General features: G+C 33.7%; 1 protein-coding gene across 6 annotated transcripts in view; it reads right to left on the reverse strand.

Moving 5' to 3' along the window:
• The window catches only part of LOC132755245 (protein phosphatase Slingshot homolog), a 47,607-nt gene that overhangs the window by 11,447 nt on the left and 8,578 nt on the right, over positions 1-27,582 (reverse strand). For 5 of the 6 annotated variants that reach the window (XR_009629179.1, XM_060746067.1, XM_060746065.1 and 2 more), the window contains 14 exons: positions 23,960-24,057; positions 23,677-23,744; positions 22,626-22,795; positions 21,652-21,717; positions 20,146-20,280; positions 19,483-19,548; positions 18,780-18,854; positions 16,665-16,749; positions 15,867-16,042; positions 9,757-9,903; positions 3,812-3,872; positions 3,143-3,282; positions 2,457-2,575; positions 107-1,232 (listed from right to left, as the gene is read on the reverse strand). Coding sequence is in view for 5 of the 6 variants with exons in the window: in XM_060746067.1 (XP_060602050.1) it covers positions 107-1,232; positions 2,457-2,575; positions 3,143-3,282; positions 3,812-3,872; positions 9,757-9,903; positions 15,867-16,042; positions 16,665-16,749; positions 18,780-18,854; positions 19,483-19,548; positions 20,146-20,280; positions 21,652-21,717; positions 22,626-22,795; positions 23,677-23,744; positions 23,960-24,057 (2,532 nt within the window). In the remaining variant the exon portion in view is untranslated. The remainder of the gene's footprint in view (positions 1-106; positions 1,233-2,456; positions 2,576-3,142; positions 3,283-3,811; positions 3,873-9,756; positions 9,904-15,866; positions 16,043-16,664; positions 16,750-18,779; positions 18,855-19,482; positions 19,549-20,145; positions 20,281-21,651; positions 21,718-22,625; positions 22,796-23,676; positions 23,745-23,959; positions 24,058-27,582) is intronic. The other variant, XM_060746066.1, reaches the window with a different exon arrangement.

Consider the following 27,582-nt stretch of genomic DNA (forward strand, 5'->3'; position numbering starts at 1 on the left):
AGAGAAAACAGTGACCCTGGTCAAATTTTAAGTAGTACATATAAGTCAAATTAATGAAAATACATATCTTAAAAACACTTTTTTAGAAAATAAATTTCATGTTTACCTGTTTCGTTCCTCTATTTCCATAGTTGTTTTTCTTACAAGTCCCTCTGGGAGATTTATTTCTTCTTCCTCATACACTGACTTCTTCATTTCTGGTGATACCTTATCATTTTGTACATCATCTACAGAAACAGACTGATCCAACTTTGATGTACATTCCTCCGAATTACCTGCAGACATAGTTTTGGAATAATCCTTTAATTCTCTCTCTGTTCCTACTTCAGTTATAGCCTTGCTTTCACTTTCAAGAGCAGTTTCAGATTTTTTCACTATCTGTGTTTTGTCATCAGTACTTTCTACAGATTCTCTTTTCTTGAGTACAGAAGCACCAAATTTATCCTCTATATCTTTCTTTTGTTGCTGAACCTTTCCTGGATTCCATGGAATATTTTCTCTTACATAAGGATCACTACTATCCTCACAAATGATCAGTTCACATTCAGTTTTGTTTTGAGTATCAGTTATAGCTTCATGTTCTTCTGCAGTGCTAACTTCTATTTTCTCATTAATCTCACTTTTTGGTTTAGCACCCATCCAAAGTCCTTCCCCATCATCTGTTTTATCAGTACCTACATCTGATTCAGCATCAAAATCATTTTCAACTTTGTTGTTTAGATCAGATTCACTTTCTGATGCTGGTTTAATCCAGCTGCCATCTGGTTTAAACTTAGATGTAGATCCTTCTCTAGACATCTCCTCCAAAACAAGAAGATTTTTATCACTTTCTGATCTACATCTCCTACCTTCAACTTTCCCCAATCTTTTCCTTTCTTGGACAGATTCAGTATGAATATCTGGGATATTTATTGGTACAAAACCTCTATTTTCTATCTCTGTTGCTTTCTCTTTCTCTTTACCTCCCTCTTCATCTTCATCATCTGAGCTTAGATCATCACTACAGGTGTATTCGGATTCTGTACTACTTGCACTGAGGTAGTCCCCACTTTCTGCCTGATCACCTTCAGATTTGGAGTATTTAAATTTCTTGTTCCCGGTCTTGTCAGCAGTTTCAGGTGAGAGCTGGTCTGGTAATGAGTCTTCTGTGGAGTCAGCACTTCTTGAGGCAAGTTCAATATCTTGTTCTAAATTTATAAAGGGTGATTCACCGGGATCACTGGAGGCTTTACCTAGAATAAACCAAAACATATGCATAATATAAAGAGAAATGTTAAGAAAATTAACAACTTTGATACAATAAAAAATTCTGAATTTCTAAAACAAAAACAAAAATTCATTTTTGAAGAAGCCCATTTAAGAAATTTGTCCAAATCATTTATTCTTGGAACTTCAGTGTGACTAAAATGTCACTGTTTAGGTGTGACTGAAATGTTGGTTTATTACACTAGTGTGACTAAAATGTGGGGTTATCTCACTGTTTCAATTAAATAAACATTTGAACCAAATATGAATATAAATTATCTTGTCAGCAATTAAAAAACAAGAAATTGCTGGCTCAAATATTTTACTTTTAAATTTTAACATAACCTTAAAAATTTGTGCCTCAGATATGGTTATGCAAATCATCTCAATGAGATAAACATTTAATATATAATATAATGAATATCCTGCGAGTGGTTCAAAGTAGACAGGAAATTTTGAAGCACAGAAACTGATGGAAAAAGAGCTTTCCAAAACTGCACATTTTTTAAATGAAAATACATAATTATCAAGTTTTCAGTCAAAGTTGCAATTACTGACCATGAACAAATGTTAACAATAGAACTAAAGTCATTGTAACCTTGCCCTTTTGAAACAAAATGAATATGGACTAAGCAATGCCCATACAAAGTTTTAACTTTCTCTGTCAATGGATTTTAATTTAGTTTTGTTACTACTGGTCAAATTTCCTGACATTCTTTTGACCTGGAAATGAGTGTGGCATGTAGATCTTGTAATGATAAATACAAATACAAAGCTTATAGTTTCAAGGTCCATGCTTTTTAATTTGCTGGCTAGTGTCATGTCATGTTATTTCAGGTCCTACTGACCATATGTGGCATAGATCCTAGGGTACAGCTGCATACAAAGTTTTAAAATATAGAACTAGTGTGTCTGACATTTGGATTCTGCACATTATCACACTGAGATAAATATTTAATTAGTTTTCAAAAGATAAAGAACACTCAAAATTGCTGATTTTAACCTTACACTGTATTTTCTTAGCACCACCTTTCAGTAAGGCACCTGAAACCTAGATTTTGTATAGGTCAATATACATTTGGTCCCAGTAGCATGATAATCATCCAAGGGGAAAAAAAGATATTGAGCTGACACTAAATTGTACAGACAACCAGTTAAAAAGTTGTACAAACATAATAAACAAATGTCATGTCTTATAAAATGAGAATTACCCGTCTTGAGAACTAAGAAATCCTCCGGATTAGAGTAACTGCCTGTCATCTCCTCCATTTCATCTGTTGGACTCAGAGGTTTTACAGGTGCTTGACGGTTGAAAAATTCTCTGTTCCAACTGTAAATAGCATACATAATTATATTTGATAACTTTATCTAACATAAAAAGCTCCACTTATGAAAAAATACTGTTAGTAACCCCCAATGACCAAAAAATAAAAAGCATTGCAAACCAGGCTAAAATTTATCATGCAAAAAATCTATTTCCAATTTAACAAAGAGAATATTTCTTTAAAATCTTTCATAGATCTTTCCATTTTAAATGTGTCACTTGATTTATACAAGAATTTTAGATTTTTAAATAAAATCCCCCAATTCCAGACTACAAAATTGTCAATACAGACACTTATATTTTTATTTGACCTTTGACCTCTAAGTATGACCTTGACCATAGCCAAGTTCTATCAAAATAGTGATCTTTCACATTGAGACCTTGTTCATGTAAACAATACTTTAGCTAAAAGGGGTGAACATTTTGTCTAGTGATACATCCCTGCAAGCATGAACAACTTATACATTTAATGTTAATTATTAATTTGAAATTAATAAGTTATACATGGAATCTAACTGTAGAAGCAAATAACTGAAAAATAAAAATTTATAAGATAATAATGATATAACTTACTTTGCGTTAAGTATTCCCTCGTACATTTCTAACTGTTTCATGAAGCCTGGGTTAGGATTGATAATGTTACGTTTAGACTTAGTGTAATCATGCGCTTTAGATAGAGACCATTTGTTTTCCTTCATAAGGTATGCTATCACCTGTAATAAACATAAAGACATACTTTAAAACAGTTTCTAACATATTCATTTTCTGCAACATTTCTACTTTTAACATAATCATTCTCAAAATTTTTTTTTTCATTTTTTTTGTAACTAGATAGGTTTAAACCAAATATTTACCTTTTTTAATTTTGTAATTCAAAGTCATATAATTTCTAGAGTAATCTCATACTAAAGTTTATGGCATGGTATTTTCTGCCAATATTTTATTTTGAAAGCTTACTTGTCAGCTTCTGTGACCTGTTAGTACATCAGACTGATAGAGGAAAATTCCTATTGAATTTGGTTAAAACCTACCATGTGATGTACAAGATGTTGTGTCATGGGATTTTGGTTAATGACACAAAACTAATAACAGATCATTCAATCACAAAATCTCCACCTCTGAGCACAAAGGTGCTGAATATACCTAACAAATATCTGAATCAATTAATTAAATTTCTCCATAATATAAAGATGATTTATTTCATTATTGATTGATTATATTTCACACATATCTAGAACTTACAGTGGAGGCTGATCTACTTATTCCCATCTTACAGTGTACAAGAGTCTTACTTCCTCTCCTCCTGTAATATACATCATATACCAGTGTTACATAACATACCAGTGTAACATCATATACCAGTGTTACATCATATACCAGTGTTACATCATATACCAGTGTTACATCATATACCAGTGTTACATCATATACCAGTGTTACATCATATACCAGTGTAACATCATATACCAGTGTAACATCATATACCAGTGTTACATCATATACCAGTGTTACATCATATACCAGTGTTACATCATATACCAGTGTTACATCATATACCAGTGTTACATCATATACCAGTGTAACATCATATACCAGTGTTACATAATATACCAGTGTTACATAACATACCAGTGTTACATAATATACCAGTGTTACATCATATACCAGTGTTACATCATATACCAGTGTAACATCATATACCAGTGTTACATCATATACCAGTGTTACATCATATACCAGTGTAACATCATATACCAGTGTTACATCATATACCAGTGTTACATCATATACCAGTGTTACATCATATACCAGTGTTACATCATATACCAGTGTTACATCATATACCAGTGTTACATCATATACCAGTGTAACATCATATACCAGTGTAACATAATATACCAGTGTTACATCATATACCAGTGTTACATCATATACCGTGTTACATCATATACCAGTGGTACATCATATACCAGTGTTATATAATATACCAGTGTTTCATAATATACCAGTGTTACATAATATACCAGTGTAACATCATATACCAGTGTAACATCATATACCATTGGTACATCATATACCATTGGTACATCATATACCATTGGTACATCATATACCAGTGTTACATAATATACCAGTGTTACATCATATACCAGTGGTACATCATATACCAGTGTTACATCATATATCAGTGTTACATCATATACCAGTGTTACATCATATACCAGTGTAACATCATATACGAGGTATGTTCAAAAAGTTTGTGGATTTTTGCTCTCATTTTTTACTTGGTTCATAAAAACACCCTTAGTGGATATGAATCGAAAGAGTGTCTTTATTTCTAAAAGTAAGATTTACTTTTATTGTTAACTTTTATTTCCTTTACGAGTAATATGCACTTTAATAACCATGGTAACGCAACATCGGCGCACGCTGAAACTTTCATATAATGTGAAATATAAACACATGTTGAAACAAACTGAATGATTGTTTTATGAAGTAAAATACAAGTAATAATCTATTGATATTTAAATGACATAAATCTGAAATTTGACATCGTTTGGACGTTGAATAGCTGAACAAATAGGTTTTGAGCAGCAGTAGACAGACGGGTAAGTTAGGAAGTATAAAGCCTGTTTAAAAACTAGAAATTTGCTCTTTCTGAAATTTTTACCAATAAATGTGGGGGATACTCCTTTCTATCTTTATGAGGTGATTCAATTAACGAAGAACAATGAGTTGGCGAGCAAGTCTCTTGGTTTCAGGTCGCGCAAGCAATTCAAATACGGCAAATACATGCTCACAGACAGAAAGGGCGACGGATAATTTTTAGCGGCAAATTGTTGGGACGTTTGTCACGTCAATTGCAAAAGATCTATAGAAGTCGAGACATTAAGAAATTTTTGTGAGATGTCCGACATAATTAATTTCTGCACCGGGTCTGACAAAACAATTTAATTAAAATAATATTTTATTTCATTCATCAGGATATGTGCGTATTTACAATAAATAATTGTAGATTTTATTTGTATTACGTGTATTTACCCTGGTCCGTTTGATAATTAATGCTAGCCGGTATTCAGTAGATTTACCACATAGAATGTCATTTGATATTTTTCTTTATCATTGATAATCATATTGTTTAAAGATTGGATGAGGGCGGTTTCAAATTGATACTATAAATCAACAATTGTATTAACTGAATAACTATGTCCGTTAAGTGTAGAAATTACTCAAAAATCACGATAAAGAGCGGAATGTATGCGGCACTCGGACCATTATACGGAGAATGAAGCGAAAAGATGACCACTTTACATCTTGGGTCATCATCACAAAGAGAAAAATGGTTTTAGTATATGATCTGCAGATTTTGAACACTAAAAAGAGTACTTTCCGAAACAATGACGCTGGTAAAATGTTTCATTTATATTGCGACGTCACGAACGTCATTTTGTTTCATCATCAGTGTGCGCCGGATTGTGCACCCCTTGTGATTTGTAACTGTCACAGAATTGTTATTTGTAAACATATTGTATTGATTTTTTCACTGTTTATTAAGGACATATTTTCATATATGTCTTTTGTAAAATCATATACGCAAATTAAAAGATGTGAACAGTAGAGCCGCAGTCCACGAACTTTTTGAACAGCCCTCGTACATCATACTGATGTTATATCATATAATGATTACATGCCAATGTTACATCATATACTAATGTTACATCATATACTAATGTTACATAATATACCATTGTGAAGTCATATACCAATGTCCAATGTTACACCACATACCAAAGTATTTGGACAATCAACAAATGTACAAAATTTTGGCTTTTACAAAAATATCTGATTTAAGAGTAGACAAGTACTTTTATAACATTTTAATAACATTTTATAACATTTTATAATCCAGGGCCCAGAAGGCCCTGGATCGCTCACCTTTGAAATAGGTCAAACTGTCAATGTGGAGCCCCTTTTTACCCGAGAAGCACAATTTAAAAATAAGGGACAGCTTAATCTGAAGAATTTTTGTACAATGTCACCAAGAAAAATTTTGTGTAAAAGTATTTCAAAATTGAACCAGTGGCTTAGATGTTGTTAAGATGTTGTTGTTTTTTTAATTTAAGCTCTGGCAGCCATTTTATTAAACAGTTCAAATGTCACTTGGTGAGAGGTGAGCTAATAACAAGAGTGATCAGTAATCACATGTGTCGCCTCATGATGGCCAATTAATGTTGGGACAAATTTTGTGACAGACAGACAGTAAGACGGACAGTGCACAACTAGACTTGGTACTGATCATTCCTGTAAAGTTTGGATAAAATTGCACCAGTAGTTTATGAGGAGTAGTCCAGACAAGCTTTTGCGTATCTGGCAAACACACAGAAAAAAACACCTTTTTATCAAAGGGCCATAACTCGCTCCAAAAAAATCATTTCAAACCGGGAAAAAACCCGTGCGCAATATGCGCAAGGACTTGACCTGACAAATCAAAAAAGTTCATTGAATATTGCAATAGTGGTATTAGCAGAAGTAGTCCGGAAAACCAAGAATGTGACACAATATAGCCATTGACTTCACAATAATTGGGTATTTTTTTACAAAAAACTTCATGGGTACATGGAAGTGTTTTCAATATGAAAAAAATCAACAACAACCATTTTTGACATTTAAGGCCCCATGGTCACATTACCTTTGACCTAATTGACCCCTAAAAGTAGAGGTCATCTACTACTCCTCATGACCAATAACTAGCGTGAAATATGAAGACTTTGTGTATTGAAATACTTTTCAAGATAATCAGCGGAAACCCTTTTTGACATTTAAGGCCCCTGTGACCTTTGACCTAGTGACCCCAAATCAATAGGGGTTCATCTACTAGTGATGACCAAATCACTATGTGAAATATGAAGACTTTGTGAAACCATTTTGACATTTTAAGGTCCCTGTGACGGCTTGACCTTTGAACCTAGTGACCCCAAAAATCAATAGGGGTCATCATCTACTAGTGATGACCAATCACTATGTGAAATATGAAGACTTTTGTTGATAAATACTTTTTCAAGATAATCAGCGGAAAAACCATTTTGACATTTTATGGTCGCTGTGACCTTGACCTTTGACCAAGTGACCCAAAATCAATAGGGGTCATCTACTAGTGATGTTCAATCACTATGTGAAATATGAAGACTTTGTGATACATACTTTTCAAGATAATCAGCGGAAACCATTTTGACATTTAAGGCCCCTGTGGACCTTGACTTTTGATCAAGTGACCCCAAAATCAATACGGGTCATCTACCTGTTATGAACCAATCACTGTGTGAAATATGAAGACTTTTTGATACATACTTTTTTAAAGATAATCAGCGGAAACCATTTTGACATTTAAGGTCCCTGTGACCTTGAACCTTTGACCTAGAGACTCAAAATCAATAGGGGTCATCTACTAGTTATGACCAATCACTATGTGAAATATGAAGACTTTGTGATTAATACTTTTCAAGATAATCGGCGGAAAACCTGTGGTGCTTACTACGACGGACAGACCGACAGACAGACCGACATTAGCAAAACAATATACCCCTCTTCTTCGAAGCGGGGCATAAAAATTATTCAAGGCCATAACCTCTTTAACTCTAAAAGAAAAAAACAAAAATCATTGAACCGGAAAATGCTGACAATATGCACAACTAGAAAAAAAACCCCCCTTGGTACTGATCATTCCTGTAAAGTTTGGATGAAATTGCACCAGTAGTTTATGAGGAGTTAGTCCGGACAAGCTTTTGTGTATCTGGCAACACACAGAAAACTAGAAAATGTGTCCATAGGACACGGATGCCCTCACACGCCACTGTTTTGTCAATCTTATGACTCTAGGGACAAGGTCAAATATTTTTGGACTACATGTGCCACAAGTTGAAAACATAAAAAAATCAACAAAGGGCCATAATTCGGGTTAAATTTGGTCGCAGCAAAAATTCTTCCTTTACTGCATCTACTCATTAAAGTTGTTAATCCCTGGAAGTTTAAGCACAAAAAATCTGCCATCCGGTTTTAAGAGGAGTTGCGTTCACAAAAAATTTCTACATAGTATATAATGAAAAAATCAACAAAGGGCCATAATTCTGTTAAATTTGTTTGCAGCAAAAATTCCTTCCCTTTACTTGCCCCATCTACACATTAAGGGGTTGTTCATCCCTGGAGGTTTAAGCAAAATTGCCATCCAAGGAGGGTTCACAAAATTTCTACATTGTGGGGGGCATAAAAACACCTTTTTATCAAAGGGCCATAACTCGGCATTCAACCGGAAAACCTGTGCAATATCGCAAGGACTTGACCTACAGATTAATCCTGTAAAGTTTCATTGAAATTGCATTAGTGGTATAAGAGAAGTAGTCCGGACAAACTTTAAAATTCAAAAATTATAAAAAGGGCCATAACTCTGACAAAAATCATTGAACCGGAAAATGCTGACAATATGCACAACTAGACATGGTACTGATCATTCCTGTAAAGTTTTGGATAAAATTGCACCAGTAGTTTATGAGGAGTAGTCCAGACAAGTTTTGTGACAGACAGACGGACAGACAGACGACGGAGAAGTGATCCCTATATGTCGCCACTACTCCGTAGAGGCGACACAAAAAAGAGAAGGAACATTTGACCTGGTTGGGGATTGAACTGTCGACCTCGATCCCCTGGGGCCGGGCAAATTTTGATTTAGGGGTTTAATTTGAACAGTCTTGGTAGACATCCACTAGAAGATGTTTCATGCCAAATATCTAATCTATAGTGCTTTTGGATTGTCACAGGAGATTTTTTATGGTTTTTACTATATACATATAAGGAAAATCAATGACCCCCTGGGGCAGGGTCAATTTTGACCATAGGGGTTTTATTTGAACATACTTGGTAGACATCCACTAGAAGATGTTTCATGCCAAATATCTAAGCTTTATCTCTTTTGGGTTTTCACAAGAAAATAAGATTTTTTAAGTTTTTAACTATACATGTCTACATATAAGGGAAATCAATGACCCCTGGGGTGGTGGCAATTTTGACCCTAGGACTTTTATTTGAACAAACTTGGTAGACACACAATGGACGACAGACAATAGGCAATCACAAAAGCTCAACTTGAGGACATTGTCCTCAGGTGAGCTACAAATCTGTCAATGATTATATACCTGGCTTTGTTAATGTATTTATGAGTATCTTCCCAATATTTCATCAGGTCAGACTGATCAACATCCCACTCTCGTACATTCATGTAGTGTAACACGCCAGGATAAAAATTATCTATCTCTCTACTGATGTTCAATATATGGTGAACCCTGTCATAAAATAATAATAGATAAATGTATCATGGAATATATTATTGAGTTCAGAACTCTACTTAAGCTGGTGCATGCACATGACACTACATCACTGCAAGTGGAAGCTTACCTATAAATGTTATCTTGACCTTTGACCTAAAAGTTCTGTTTCATGTGCATGATATAAGGTCCTAAAGCGGTGAACTTTTGTATCAAGTTATTACTAAAATTCCTTCATGTTTGTAGATGATATGCTCCAGATAAAACTTGACATTACCTGGACTGCAAGTCAGGGGAAATTCTATAGCATGTCATTTTTTTATTTAGAAATACGTGTAAAAAAAATATTGAAAATTAGGTTTTTGGAATTAAAATAATTCAATTTATCCTTCAAGGGAAATCAGATTTTGTTTACATTAGCGGTTGCTATACAATTTCAGATTTAAATTCTAACCTTATTGTGTTAGGTGTAGAATTACTACTGGTTTCCATTGTAAAGTTAATTTTTTATATAGCGTAAACAGGGGTCCAGATAATTGGTTTATAAAAGCAACCGAAATGCCCGTGCATTTTCCCTCTTTCCGCCTTTACAACACAAATTCACTATCAAGTAAAATAAAGATAATGCCACGTGGTCGTGGATGCCGAAGAAGAGTACCGTCTACAACAAGCCATAATTTGAGAATATAAGGCAGCTAAAATGATGTTCCAGCCCTGCAAGGCAAACTCGGCAGTTCCCAGCGCGCAAAGAAATACCAGGGGGCCCCGCCCCCAACCCGACGTGAATTTCTGAGAGAGGGGATGAAATTTTCCAAACCCCATCAGAGGTCAGCGAGGGGGGAACAGACCATGCAACAAATGGGCAGCCTGGTGCAGCCCGAGGCAGTAAACGGTCGTTTTTGACGAGCGGGGTTTGAGGCAGAAAAACAGGCCCTGAAAGGGAAAGATGCGGGTTTATGTCAAATTTTGTCGATTTTGAAAAAATTTCAAAAAATGCTTCAGGTTTAATTTCTGAGAGGATAGGTCTGCCGTCAGCAAATATTTGTCTTTGGGGTTTGGGGGCCGTTTTCAAACCCAAAAATTTTGAATTTAGTACCCTTTCCCTCGGGGGTTTCTAGTAGAAAACTATTTCATTTCTAAAATTTAAACACGGGCCCAAACGTGCCAAGCGTCCCCCCGGGTTAGGGTTAGCAACTGTTTATAGCGGCTCACGTGCCTACTTCTTTAAAGGGGCAAAAAAATCTTAGGGGAAGTAAATAAATCTCCCCTTTCCTTTTTGGGAAAGGTGCTTTTGAGTTAAATGAATTCTGACCGTTCTTGGTTTTCCCAAAAAGGACTTTTTTCGGGGGAGGGGTTTTTCCAATTTTTGGGCAAAAGGCCGGGGCTTTTTCTTTCGACAAATACGGTAAAAAAGGGTTTAAAAAAGGTTACCCGACACCCCAAAATGAAATGGCAAATACCGATATTTCTATTTTAAAAGCAATTCTCCCATAAATTTTACTATTTAAATTTTCCCATTATTTAAAATTTTACAAAAAAATAAAGGGTTAAATTTTTTATATAAGGGTTTTAAATTTTGGTTTTTCCCCCTTAAAGTATAAAGGCCCCCGGTATTCGTCGGGGTTGTAGCAATTTCCCGTTCCGAAAGGTTTTAAAGCCGGAGGAAAGGGGGAAAGTCAAATTTCTAAGGAAATTAAACCCAGGAAGGGTCGCCGGCCCTTTTCTTTCTCCCCCGTTTCCCCAAAATTTAAATTTTTTTTCACACTATTGGCCCCTTGTTGAAAAGAAAACTCCTGGCGAATATAGAATGATACATCATTTGTCGTTTTCCCATCGGGGAAATCTGTAAACGACTATTATGGTATTCAGCTTTATGGCACGGTTTCGATATAAAATAGTTTTGACGAGGCCGTTTAAGATGGTACAAGAGTTAGGTCCCCATTGTAAACTTTTTAAGTCCGGATATTTAAAGACCCGGCTTATTGCTTAAATTCCAATAAAATCCCTCCGATTTTGAGCTTTTAGGCTTTTGTTTTAAAAATAAATATTATTTTCGATAAAGCATTGCCTTTTGGGGCCTCAATTAGCTGTGTAAATTTTGCACATGGGTTTGCTAGGTGTTTTAGAATTTTCGTGTAAAATCTAAATTTAAATCCGGTAATTTAATACATTATTCTTGACGATTTTTGGGCGGAGATAAAAAAACAAATTCCTTGTAACAAGGCTTTAAAAAATATTCAAGGATACCATGACTGAAATTGGGTGTTCCCTTTTAGCCATGGATAAAACTGAGGGCCCGACTGAATGTCTGATATTTTTAAGGCCTAGAATTAGATTCGGACAAAATTGCAAGTTCGGATACCCATGCAAAAATTCAGGAAATAATTGATAAAATTTTGTACATTTTGAGTTGGAAAAAGTTGCACTGTGAAGGAAATCCAGTCACTAATTTAGGTTCTCTTAATTTTTGTTTGCCGGGCAATTATTGCAGAAGGCAGACCATTCCTACGCCGGCTTATTAATTCAATATGTGGGCTTATTAAGCCTTTTTTACGTGTTCGTATTAAAAAAGATACAAAAACAGGGATTTACTTATGTGCTTAGCCTTTTCTTAAAAAAATTATAATGGTATTTCAGTTTTTCATGACAAATTTTTTTGGGTCTAAATGACGATGTACAGCTATTTTCAGACAGAGCTGGCGGTGCCGGACAATCTAGGGTTCGGTATCTATTTTTCAAAGTCATTGGTGTCAGGCAAATGGCCGGAATTTTGCATACAATCTGGTATTACTGCTGGACATAACCGTTTTAGAACTTTTCCCGATCCTCTTGTTTCGTAAATATTCATTTGGGGCAATCATTTAGCGAATAAGAAAAATAAGAATTTAACTGTGATAATATCTGCAGTAGTTCACATTCTTAATATAGAGGCAACTTCAAAGTCAGGATAGAAGAGTAATGAGCTTAGATGAGGGCAATTACTTTAAAGATCCCTGAGTCTTAATGTCTTAATCCGAGCAAATCATGTGCCGGGTACTTCAAATGATATCTGCGATGCTTTATCTCGGTTTCAGTTTTTAAACCAGATTCCGGAAGTTGGCTCCAGCCCAAAAGACTTACACCCTTGCCCGTTCCAAAATTTCCCTAGGGAATGTCTTCAGACAGAGCTAGACGATGTAAAATTTGGGGAAAATAGCTTAAAATTTCCCTTTTTTAACTTTTTAACACTAGCAAAAATTTGTTTTTAATACTTTTCAGAAAAAATTTTAAAATTTTCCCAAACAAGGGCCCCATTTCCAATTCATCATTTTTTTTTAATTTAGGGCTTTTTTGCTTCGAAAAAGGGCCTTTTCACGAACAAAATTTTTTCTCCCCTATATTGAAAGGGATAAATTATTTTCATAAATTTTAACTTTTTACGATTTTTCCAATATTTTTTGTAATTCAAAAATTTTTTTAAGAAGGGTGTAGAAGAGGTCGCCCTTGTCGTGATATCCGGGCTCCCCCTTAAATGCAGATTTTTAAATTTTCCGTTATATAATACTCCCAGGAGTTTTGTTATAACAACTATGAGGGGCAAATTTATTTTCAGTTTCTTTTTTTTTTTGGGCCCTTTACTTCGGATTTTTTCGTTTTAAGCAAAACTGGTGAGCTCACTCAGTAAAGAACCCTTCTTAGCCTTTCCCGGGTTTTTCTTTTGTCGAAAAAAAAAATATATCAAACATTCAGTTACGTCGAACAAGACAAATCAGGGAGTTTTCCCAAAATATTTTTAAAATTCCTTGTGAGCACGGAATATTGTGTCCGGTTCCCCGGGCCCTGTTGAATATTTAAAATTTAAAGGGCCCCGTTTACCAAAGGGCCTCTTTTTTGTCAAGCAATTTTTAAAACCGGGTTTCAATTCAATTTCGGCAGTTTTTTTCACTTTGTTTTTGGAAGGAAGGGCTACTGATTTAGCATTTTCAAGGTTTTTCAGCTCGTCAGTTACATTTTTAAAATTTTGGGGAGATGGAAAATTTGGTGCTTAAAAGATTTATATTGCCAGTAGGGGCCCCCCTTTAAAAAAATTTTTTGGTTTGAAATAAAATTTCGTTTCATAATTAAGTTTAAAAAACATTTTTTATTTTGATGTGTGGGGTTTTTGGGGGATTCCCAAACCCGTTTTGGGCCCGGAAAGGACACCCAAAAATTTCTGGGAAGGAGAAACTTTCGGTTGAGGGCCCAAAATTGCTTGGTGGGGTGGGAAAGAGGCCTGCGTTTGGGCTCATTTCCCCCCGGGGGTCCCGTTTAAACTCAAATTCTTTTTTATCGAAATCCACAGTTATTAAATTTTAACTTTGGCGGAAATGATTTTTGTGGCTTTCCCCCCTTTTTACTTTAAAAAGAAAATTTAAACAAATCAGAGATAAACTACCTTCGGGAAGCTTTTTCCTTGGGTGCTATTATTATATGGTTTGACATTATTCAAAGGCAATCTGGTCAGGGGTGCAACTTCTGGGTGGGTTGCCATGGAGAAAAAAACGTAAGCATATAAATGGAATTGGCCGTTATTTTTGTCGGTTCATCTGGTAAAAGTGATGTAATTAAAACTGATATTGACGCTAAAACTGGTTTTTTTCCGACCGGATGGAGTTCATTTAAATGACGTTGGCCTTTGAATTTTATCTTGATTACCTCAGGGATGCTTTAATTAGAAATAATATCTTGTGTCGATAGAAGTTTGGGATAAATTTTCTAAAATTTATTTGTGGCCTGAAAATTCTATCGACTGTTGGGCAGGCAGGCGTGCTCGTCTTAATGGGGCAGGTTGGTTTGATTCACGCGTCATGTTTTTATTCCAGACGGTGAATCAGATCTTCAAGTCGGGATCATTTTACAGGTAATCTTGGACCGATTGTGATGCCTAAATGGTGGACAACTGTATGGTAATTTTTGTTCATTGCTATACTTTAAGCGTATTAAACAATTGGTGCATGTACCACGCCTGCTTGCCCTTCGGTTCGAACACAATTCTGAGAAGCCAAAATTATTCCATAATATTTTAATAGAATCATTTTTTATCAAATTTGGAGGTAAGGTATTGAAAGCTCAATCGTTATTCAAATGTATATGATATTGTATACATATGTATGAAATAAATACAATTGAAGTATAATTGCACGGTTAGTTAATTTAATTTTATTTCGAGTATTTGGATAGTAAATAGACCATCATTTTGATCATCAAATGTCAAATAAAATACCATTCATAAAATTGAATTTAATATCCAGATTTTCATGCCATAGCTTAAAAATTCAGTTATTAGGCAAATGTAAAGTAATGGGATTTACATAAGTACTCTTTCAATCAAAATTAAATTTGAAGTGACTGCCATTTACCTTAAATGTCAATAACTTCTGTAAAGGGCCATGAGGCCACACAGTGATTTTTTTCACTGTATTTTACAGCCCAATAAAGGCTGTTTCCCCTAGCTCAAAATAGGTATATTTTCCCCTAAAAAAATGCATATATTCCCTAAAATGCCTTGTGCTCTTCCCCCTACGCCAGAACATGACTTAACAAGCATCAGCTAGTAGACAGAAATCTGTCCCTATAGATGGCCTCTGCTATGTACCATGCATGTTAAATTGAACTGGAATAAATTTTTTCATAAAATGTGAGTAAATTCCATTTTCACTTGGTAGAATTTGATTTCAGGTTTCCCCTTTTCTGATTTATTGCGCTATATTTTCCCCTTCAGAAAGCCACAGGTTGTTTTGAAAATTGGAAAAAAAAATCACTGCCACAGGACAAATACTTAAGCTCTAAGCAAAATTGATTGTGAGAAGAATTTTATCACAGTCTATGATTTGAGACAAAAATAACAAATGCAACTATACTGACCACTGGGCCACCATTCTTATCTTGCTTAATCTGTATTTTGTAAATATTCTTAACACTGTTTATCAAGAACTTTAACGCCCCAACTCCGATACACATACCCATTTGCCTGTAGTTCGTCTAGATTAGAAGCATTCCACTCGGAGCCGAGGTAGAGATGATCAAGTATTTTAGAAGGTTTGTCCATCTGACCTAGAATCTCCATCATTTCTGTATCTATAAAACTTTTATACTTCTTTAGATCCATACCCAGCTTCTCTTCTATAGACCTCCTCAACTATAAACATTTATTGTAGTAACATTTCAACACAAGCAAAATAGAAAGGTCCAAAACATGGATCACCAGTCCTGCTGAGATCCATTGCTTAAAGAATAAATCTTCAAAACATAGGTAGGACATCATTACCTTCACCATTTTTAATGTCTTACCAAATGTAACTTATGTTGGACTGGAAATTCTTAAATTATTTTTTTTTACAATTTTTACATTAAAATTTACCCCTATAAACTTTTCTGCCATTATTACCACTTTTAACTAGTCAGGTAATTCCTTTAATTTATAGGTTGTGTGTTTCAATATGGTGTATTTTATTTATTCTGATTATCTTATATTCTTCCACACATATTTTTTAGCTTAATCACCTTGAGATTTATACATTCATGTCACATATATTATTTGGTGTTAAAAGTTATCAGATAAATAAGATAAAAGAAAATGTGTGACACTAAACAAGAGAAAAGCAGATTTTCCTTGCCCATGCTGACTAACAAAATGAGATTGTTGTGCAAACACCTCTAAGTCTCCCATGTTACATTACTTATATAAACTATAAAAATTCAGATTTAAAAACAAACACTTAAGAAATGCAGGAAGATTAAGATAATAAGAAAAGACATACAAACAAGCATGTGACTTCCTCTAGATCTACAGTCATCATCACATTTTTTAGTTCCAGTCGTATCCTCTTATATATGTCATCTTCCCTGTAACATACATACATGTCTCTAGTTTACTATATACATTATATATAATATAAACTGTTTTATAATTAATTAAAAACTTTTTGATACCCAATTTTAACATTTTTCAAATTTAAAGGCACCTCATGCTTCTGTAACAAAAATATTTTCCCTTCCTTAGAAAGGGCAAACATGAGTTTCATTGTGTGTAAATAATGGTTTTAGAGCATACAAGATGCTTATCACCTGAAGAAAGTGAAGATGAAAGTAGCAAAATGTAAACAAACTAGTAATACTAAACCACTATACCTCTATTAATGCCAAAAAGGATAGGGCAGATTTGTAGCAGAACACAAGGTGATTCTACATGCCAAATATTTAAGCTCTTTCATTGTAGTTTCTGAGAAAAATGTTTTAGAGTTTGTTTACTATAAAAGTCAATGCAACAAATTTGACCTGCCATTTTTGCGGTAAGGAGCAGGACATTAATGTGTTATGGGTTCTTTGTCATTGCTACATGCTTTAGAACATGCACTTGTAGAGAAGAAAAGGTTTTTACTGTAAAAGTCTATGTAAAGTTAGTTATACCCAGAAAAGAACCAATTTTGAATCCAGGGTTAGGACTTACATTTAGAGGACCATAATATGTTGCAACATGCCAAATATCTAAGCTCTGGTAATTATAGATTGTGAGGAGAAGGTGTTTACATTCATACATGTGTGTCAACTTTTCAGACTAAGTTATATTTATAGCAACTGTTCACAGTTACACAAATACATATACAGTTGTTTCCACAAATACCTTTACGGCTCTTGAAAAATTCATTATGTTGATATGCAATGTATTTCTACATTTCAGAATATCTATAGTATCAAGTTTAAATCACAGCTTAATAAATACTGAAGAAATTAAAAACAAAAAACAAAACAATTATGGTATCAATTACAAGTATTTCATCTAATATTTAACAAATTGTATTATATTTGTCATTCAGTGAGCACAGCCTCTGACAATCAGTATATGTAGGATATATCTTGTATGTTGCTGTTAACTTTATTTACTAGTTTATCACAAGTTCTCACACAGGTGGAAGTATGGCAACTAATGTGACCATTACACTGCATGTTTTGTCTTCAACTATGTCACTGTATATGACACAATACAACTTCATTACCAAGTGTTGACAGATAATATTAGTGAGTTTAAAGGAGTTTCTATGGAGTAAACGGTTATATTTAGTCTTTTTCAGACTGAATAATTTATAGAAGAAAGAGCAGAAGAAGAATTTTGATAAGATTGTGTAGTACCCACAGTAACATGATGTTAAGATGTGTTAATGTATGTATTAAAGTAGAACTAGCATACTGTAGAAGATTGAGGCATAGGTTACATTGACAATCTGAGGGACTAAGCTATACATTAAGCACATGGACTACATCAACAAGTACTGGTAACAGAAACATGGTACACTTCCTCACATTATCTATATATAGTCACTCAATTAAAGGGGATGCTTGCTGACCCCTTAATTAATTTTCACTTTCATTGTTTGTCATCATATATTAAGGTAACTTTTAATTCTCAGCAGTAAAACCTTTATACCTTTTGCAGAGGACATGTTCAATAAAAGAAATGTTCATGATAGACAAATATCTACCAAACTAGATTTCCAAAATTGGGCTATTCTTCATTATTTTCTTTAATTGAATAGTTGGCAAGAGCCCTTGATCCTACAATTCCAAAATGAAAATCTATTGTTTTCTTTTGTTCTATTACTGTTAATTGGTCCCTGGACACAATATATATTTGTTCGGACCTGATAAACAATGTACATAAGGCAATCACAAAAATTCACTCTGGCATATAGAACCAGAGGAATTGAACATATATAAGAGTTAATACACACAGTACTGATTAATAAAACAACAGTCATAGAGAATCTGAACATACTTTATACAAGTTATTAAGTAAGAAAGGAGAAATGTAAGTGGAAAATTTAACAAGAAATGAAAGGTAACTTTCAGAGGAGAATTGATTGCCATGCCTATCTCACCCTGAAGATTCGAAGGAAGATTCTAGTGACATGGATCTACCTACAGGCGTAGACATTGTACGTCTAACTCCACGCCTACACATAATTAATGTGGAAGAAAAATTTCATTAAGCTGAATATAACACTTGCACTAGCTTAATTTGACTAACTATTTATGAATATAAATGTATATCACTTCTACAACTTAATTATAAATCAGACAAAGACAAAATTAATGAAGTCAGTAAGTTGCATACTTAGGACTTTGGAAAGCTATTTAGTTAGGTTACACAAGTGTCCGTTTTGTGCCTTAAATAATGCATGGAGGGGCATCAGAAGTCTTCCTACATCAAGAAATCTAGAAAGTTGCCACAAAAACCTGCACAATGTCAATATTACTGAACAAAACCAAAAACAAAACATGAAAACATTAAGACTGGTTGCCTATTCAAACTACTGGGAGATGGTCAATTTTGTAATTCAGATTGGTTACCTATATAACATATAGGAAAAATGGTCAGTTCTATAACTCTGACTGCCTAAACAAAGTCAGTGCTCTTTAATAAGGTTAGTTGCCCATTTGACCAACATAAAGTCAGTCAATGTCTTTACTCAGACTGGTTGCCTATTCAATGTATAGGAAAATAGCATATATTGCAGCTTTGCCTGGAAACCTTACTCACAACTTGAAACCTTTGACCTGTAAATAGATCAGAATACTCACCCTGTGACCTCTGCTACAATATTTTTGTCTGTTCTGTAAGATCTATCAATGTCAGCAGTAGCATTCCTGTAAATAATGATTCAATATTCAATAACAAACCTATAGGCAACACAAAGTGACTGTGCTTAATAGAGGACAACTCTGTATGTCAGTTTGGGCATCATTTCTGGTCAAATTCTAGCTGATACCTTTGCAAATTTATTGAATTGATACTGATTATGGAATGATTCAAATTACTTAATTGAGGATTTCTAGTAGTATTCACCTCAGATCATAATTAAAGAGCACTGTATCACACTCTAATGACATTCAAATGTTGATACCTAAAATACTCTCACTGTGAGTGATATACAGTGAATGTCAGATATAATTTCACTGCTTAAACCAAGTATTTCACTGCCTGACATATAATGTAAGATCAACATAAAAGATGTTGCTGATATTGAATGAGTGATGTTTCACAATTAACTAAAATTTGTTAAAATTCTTACAAATTTTGGAAGATGTATAAAAAAGCGCACTATTTTAAATTCAATCAGATTATAATTAAATAACTAACAAACACTATACAAATCTGTAGAAATTTTGTAAATTGTTAAGAATATATATACATCTTTATTGCATTCTAATTACAATCACATAAAAGAACATTATTTTAGTTACCACTCTGAAACCAGGACTCCTTCTATTGTAAGTTTGGCCTCATAATAACCGATCCAGGTATGTGTGAGACCTCGTGGAATGTATAGTCTATCTTTAGCTATCTTAACAACTTTATTTAAACTCTGCAATGCTGACCTGTAATACAAAAATAAACATCTCAAAGATTTAAAGCTTTCTGTATAGAATAAGTTATAAAGATGTTTCACCTATTAGAATGTATATGCCTTAATGGGCCAGAGTAACAGTAACAAAAGTATACAATATAAAGAGCAAACTGCTTTCTTTACTTAAAAGAAACAATTGAGATATGATTGCCCTTGACCACTGATCCGTTACATACATTGCTAGGAAAAGTCAAAATTATTCAGTGCAGATTAAGTATTTAGGTCACATTAGGTGTACAAATGTATCACTTTTTCATCTAGCTGCATAACTTATAAACTGATTTGTATAAGTCAAGTCAAATATCTTGACACAAGAGGACTTATATGTGTTTTACTTTGCAAGTCTTTATATAATAAGTGACTGCCAGGGCTGGGCCATTTTTCACCCCTGGGATATAATTAATATAAATTTTGTAAAGGTCTACAAGGTGATGCAACATACAAAATATTTAAGCTCTTGGCATTGCAGTTTTAGACAAGAAAATTTTAATGCAATTTCTTATACTTATCCCACAGTAATGATTGAGATTACTTTATAGAGGACCATAATGTGATGCTAGGTAAAATTTGACTACATCATCGTTTGAACAAACTTTATAGGCATCCATTAGATGATGCTTCACCCCATATATGTAGATTATTTATGTTGTGGTTTGGTAGAAATTTATAAAGGTTTTTCCTACATAACATTTTGAAAAATCAATAGAACAAAGGAGGTGGGGCAATTTCAATACATGACATAAACCTAAACCCTTAGTAAGGGCCAACTATACATACCTTGAAAATATACAAGATGCAAGTATTGGGATTTAATAAAAAAAAAAAGATTTTGCTTTGCGAACACTATGTCAAATCATGTGACCCATGGGGCATGCCAAATTTTAACCCTTTAAATTTTAATTTTATGATTTTAATAAACTTGCCAGAGGTATCCTATATAATCCTCCATACTTTAAATCTAAGCTTGAGGCAATGGAATTTGAAAGAAGACTTTACCTTATGTAAAAACTTTACATATTCCACAAGAAGATTGTTTATAAGTTTTCATTTGATTGCTTCCCCAACTAGAATTCTGCATGTAATGGAATTATTTGAACAACTTTGATAGAGATTCATAAAAGGAGTAATTCTGCAAAGTTCACTTTCATTGGCCAAGTGTATCAGAGAAGATGTTGTTGAAATAAAAAGTTGCACAGAGTCAAGAAGAACACAATGTGATCAAAAAAGCACATTTTGAACACTTACTGGTTTGTGCTCAGGTGAACCAAATGTTTCCAACATTTATGCTTAAAACAAGGCACAGTTATTATAACAGATTTGCCAAAATGTTGATAAAACTTACCACATAGCCTGGACTGATACTGGTTTGAAGATATGTATGTTTTGGTCAGATTGGATAGAAAAACCCCTATAAATAGAAATAACAAAATTTTTACATATCAAATACCCAAAAATAGTAGCAGTGAGAAACAGATATTACATCATCTACATCAGAAAAAAACAACACTTTACAGTTCAGTTTTAAGTGAATAACTATCTGATGCATGTTAAAAAAGAAGAACATTTTCTAGGCCAAAAACAGGAATACTTTTATCATAATACAGTGTGGAGATATTGACTTTGGCATGACGAGCTGGCTTGTGACCTTTCATATACGTTTTCAAGATAATACTTGTTCTGGTTTCATATGTATTATATAAAATGTAATGTAGAAAGAATATTTTCCTTAGATTAAATGGGCATTTGAACATTTGAACAAAATTTGAAGAATTTGTTTAAGGGCGAGTCAGAACGGCAGGAGTACACCTTTACAATGAAAACATTTAAGACAAATTTGTAGAAAATCTTTCAAGGAGTATAACAATTAAAGAGCCATAAATTTTCTGACATTTGACCTTTAGTCAGCACAAAGGGTGGAATGGATTCAGCATATCTTTATTTAAAATGTGACAAAATTTATCATAAAGACAACATTCTTTTGTCTCCACTAAACTAGAAATTTTCAGTGTTTCTAGGCATCCAATGACGATACCATTGTTGCCTCTGACGTCTGTTCAGGAAGCTAAGAAGTTATTTTATATTCTCATGCAACAAAGATAGTTGTTGATAAAAGCTATTTTGAGAAGCTGAAGTCTAGTAAAGATGACCAATTTCTTTTTAATCATGACAACATTTAATTCTTGATTAATTTATGATTACTATGAACCGAATATAACTGCTTAATATATTGTTTCTCCATGGATGATATCTTTTACAAATATTAACATAATCTTATACAATTGATACAGTAATTGATGCTGTCATGTACAAACTTACCCATCACCATCCAACTGGATATGCATGTGAGACCAGACAGGGAGAATGAGACCAATGGTTGCCTTATCCATCAGGTCCATACCCAGTATGACCGACTCCTCGGTGTCCTGTCGACCTATACAAGATACAACAACCAGGTACCGAGTGTGAGTCCCTTCAAGCTTCACCGCCTGAATATAAAATTATACAATATTTGTTACAGTTTAATAAACTAACATTTCATTATATTTGTATACATCCTTATTATAGGAATAAACAATTGTCTATAAAGTGAAAAACATATTACATGTACATTTAAGTGAAATGTTTAGAATATTCAAATTATGTTGAGTAAAATAAGTTAATAGGACAACATGCTCAACTATATTCAGAGCATGATAACAAAACAAAAGTCTGAATAATATAGGAAGTTAACTAAGGGACATTTTTCATTCAACATCCATGTCCAAGTTATTACAATTAAACTGACCTTGAAGATCAATGAAAAGTCAAGGTCATATTTGAATTATTCAACATACTAGTTTGGTCAATTGTTGTTTTGTCAAGGTATGAACTATTATAGTTATGGCCAATCATAGCAAATTCAATACTTCAACCTTAAATGGCTAGCTACAATAAAGGTCAAAGTAAAGTTCAATGAATTCATTTTCAAGGTTTTGTCCTAGGGATTAATATGTCCAAAAAATCCATTCATAAATAACAAACTTAGTAAAGTTATAACAAGTTGTAGGCTGTACACAGCTAAAATCAACTTTATTCAAAGATTTGATCTTAAAGGTCAATGTCATTTATGAGTCAATGTCAAGTTAAGTTTAGTTGACTTTAAGGTCTTGTCCAAGTATAAAGACAATCCATTCAGGAATAAAACCAAAAGGACATTATTAAAGTTTGTAGAAGACATGACTGAATTTTTTCTTCAAAAATATTTTTATGAAAAATAAAAGGGCAACAACTACAAACTTTCAATAGTTATGGTTCTTGGACACTGTGAAAATGTAACATTACAAGGGGCAAAACAGGGGAGGAGGTATAAACATATTAGAAAACATACCACTTTAATGGTATCCTGTGGTCTAAGCACACTGAACATAGCTTGTAAATGACTCTGTATGTCATCTCCTAAAATAAACATGAAATCTTCTTTTGTTTTATAAAAATCATTGTTATATTATATACCTCAGTCAGAGCATTTTTATGATACAAAGTCTACAAATATGAACAGTAATAAGCAAGGAGTAACCTTTTGAGACTTTTATCATAACATTAAAATATTATTTAATATGAATAAAGGAAAAAAAAGCTCATTATCTATAAACATGTTTGTATTATGTTACCTGCATGGCTTTTAGTTACTTTGCGAGTATATGCAGTTTCATCACTTTGGGGTAGAATAAGGGCTGCACCTTTCACTGTGAAATAACTCTCACTGAAACTATAGAAAGTAGAAATTACCTTTTGCAAAATCAGACTACATATCATTTATAAACATATATAACACAACAGCTGTCAGTAGGACATTGTGCTACAATATTCTCAGTGCTAGATAGTACATGTAATGCTGGATAATTTATACAGGGGAAGATACAAAATCCTTGAGAGATATGAGCCCTGCACAATGACACACCATCATGATCCTGAACACTATAACACTGTTAAACTTATTATTATAGCCCTTTCTGATCTAAGAAAATTTCAGATTAAATCTTGCATACAAAGATTTAACTTTAACAATTTGAACAGGTATCCACCTTACATTCATTACATGTAAAACTCATTTAGCTAGATTTCCTAGTATTTGCATCTGTGCTAGAAAATTTTATCATACATCCCCATGGAAAACAAGTTTCATGCTTACAAATGACGACATTCTGGTGTCTTTTATGAATGTTATGCATGCTAAAGTTACATGTATGGAACACCTCATTTTGCTGTAATGAATGAAATGTGACCTTGACCTGAGACAGCCACAACTTGTGCTCTATCTTGTTTGTTTGTTTGTTTCATTTTACGCCTTTTCCCAACAGTATTTCAGTCATATAGGCGAGTAGTTTCCTAACCATCGTTCCTGGAGAGTTACACCAGTACTAGACTACCTTCCTCCGTGCTAAACTACCAAAGCATCTCCCGGGGATCGAACCCACGCCAGAGAGGTAACTGGATCAGAAGTCATCGACTCTAACCCCTCGACCACTGTGCTCTATCTAACATGATCTTTTTATAGAATGATACTTGTGCCTGTAAATGTTGCAAGATGACTAAAATAGATCAGAACCATTTAAAAATTATTGTAGCGCTTCATACGAACATTCGAGGCAAGTTTCATCAAACATGAATCAGTTGTTTCAGAGGAAATGTCCTATGAATGAAAAGTTGATCATCCCCCACCTCCCAATGTTCACATAAATGTTCTCATCATCACATGATGAGACCTATTTTTGCCTACTGATCCTTAATATCGGCCATATTAATATTACAATTACTACTTTTTCACTAAGTAATTCAATGGTTGTAATAGCCCCAATATAACATCCAACTACAACAGATTACAGCCATGTTTTATTATCACCATTTTAATGTTCAGTTTAATAGTTGTTAGGCTTAATATTACATTTTGACCCCCTATTCATATTCTGATAATGTTTTAATGTCCTTAATCGCACACTGGCCCAATAAAACCACTGGCAGACCATTAAGTTTGGCTGACCCACTATCAGGAGTGGGTTGCTCCTTCCACATTCTCGTCCCTTGTCATTTCCTGTCTTGGACTGCATAAATAACATTCAATAATAACATTAGAACAATTAACTATTAAATTGATAAAAACTAATCACACCAAACATACAGGATGCCCAAACATTCACTTGTAATCATTCAAATAAAAACATCTGTAGCTATGTCAAATAATGCTAAAAACTTATCTAATCATGCAATGAACGTTGCAAAACATATCACTAAATGATAAACACAGCATACTGTGAAACTTCTGTCAGGCATAATTTATGCCACAAACAGTGTCGTACTGTGGACTGCTCAATACTTATAATTTAGACATTAAAACAATTTAGCCATAACACATATCAGCAAAATCAATCAACACCTCTACAGTTCTAACACATCTCTCATGATTACTATATACATGTATAAATATATATATGAATATTAATAACCAACTTAAAACCTTGTTAGTAAAAGTAAAATTCTACATAATTACACAAGTGACAATATACTATAATTCTATTTATAATTAGGGTGTCTATGTATTATATGTAATGTAATAGACTATTAATTAAGGTCCCAAATCCCAAAGACTTAAATAAGTACAAGAATTAATTGCTAAAGCTAAGTACAAGATAAGAATAAAGTGTTATAATTATATGAAACCTATCCCTCAGAGAAAGCATATATTATAGTATATAATAAACTATATATAATAAACTATACATATTATTGAAATTTTTTAAGACTGGAGGAGGGAGGATATATATTACAGTGATATAATTTATGTAAATTATAATAATGATAGACAAAATACATGATGTATATTAAAATATGAAAGAATATATGAAATAACCAGAACGGTCAATGTCCTGCATTCAGCCTTTATTCCTTAAAGAGCCATCACAAAGCAAGGGCTATACTTCATTCAGCAAAAATATCAATAACAGCTTTTTTGGGGGGCAGGTCTTTCAAAGCTCATGGTCATATTTAAATTTCTTATATGTTTGGTCCAAAATATTGTTCCATCAATGTATATGCCAAATCTATCAATAAATAAAAAAGCAAATTTGATAAATTAAACAAGAGATCCAACTTGGCCCTAAATCCCCCACCGGAGATCCATTGCTATAAACTATTGCATGCCAAATATCAAAGCTCTAGGCATAATTGTAACTTTGGTTACATAATATGAAAATCTGTTCTCCTATACACAAGTCTGTAGCAACTAGGTGAACCCCAATTTTGATCCTTCAGGCAAAATTATGACTTTAACCTTTTCCCTTATATAAGCGTGTTTCGACGGCTTTTTGCCCCCCCCCCCCTTTTTGAGGCCTCAAACAGTGAAAAAATGCCCTATTTAGGCCCCAAATACTGTTTTTCGTTTGAGAAATGTTGTTAAAAAAATTGACCATTTTTTCGGCGCCGTCCCCCATCCAAATATTACATCAGGTGGTTGCCAGAAGGGGATGTGCCCCCTTCTGTTTGGGGGTTTGAAGGGGGGGCGGAGTCCCCCTCATCGCCAAGAAAATTTTGGACTTGTGAGAGGCTTATAATGACCCCAGGACGATCATAAGGTAACGTGTAAACCAACGCTGAAAAGCCTTTGACTCTATCTCAATCCCTTGAGAAGTTGCAGCACTTTGAAATAAATTTTGATGGAAAAAATCGAGGCAAAAAAGTGATTTTTGGCAATTTTGAGATGTCCCCTCGTTGCCATGGTAACAGGAAATTTAAGACTGAGCATGTCGTTACAAAGGCAATTGTCCAGTCAACATTTGTGCCAAGTTTGATTAGAATTGAAGCATTTTTCATAGTTTCATAGCAGTTTGAACTTGTGAGAGGAGGCTTTTCAGTGAAAATGGCCATTTTTCACAATATGCTCATGGGGGAAAGGGTTAATATAATGGCATGCTTTCTATAATTTTTGTTGAGGACCACAAGGTCCTATGCAAAAAAAAATTAAGCTTTAGGCATTGTAGTTTCTGAGAAGATTTTTTAAGTTTTAAGACTTTATTTCAAGAGTCTATCTTTAATTATTGTGACCTACTTTATATGCATCAGATAGGAACCATTTAAATAACTGTGTGTACATAAAATGTTGATCATGAAGAATAACAGATGATAATCCTGGATTAAGAAGATATATATAAATGTTTTACTATATCAGAAAGATCTGAACTTCAACAAACATTTCAACTAACAGCAGTTAGGCTTTAAAATCTGTAGATCGATGAATAAA

The sequence above is a fragment of the Ruditapes philippinarum genome, unplaced genomic scaffold, assembly GCF_026571515.1.
Source record: "Ruditapes philippinarum isolate M1 unplaced genomic scaffold, ASM2657151v2 ctg1488_1_1_1_1, whole genome shotgun sequence".
In the NCBI taxonomy this organism is placed as follows: Eukaryota; Metazoa; Mollusca; class Bivalvia; order Venerida; family Veneridae; genus Ruditapes; species Ruditapes philippinarum.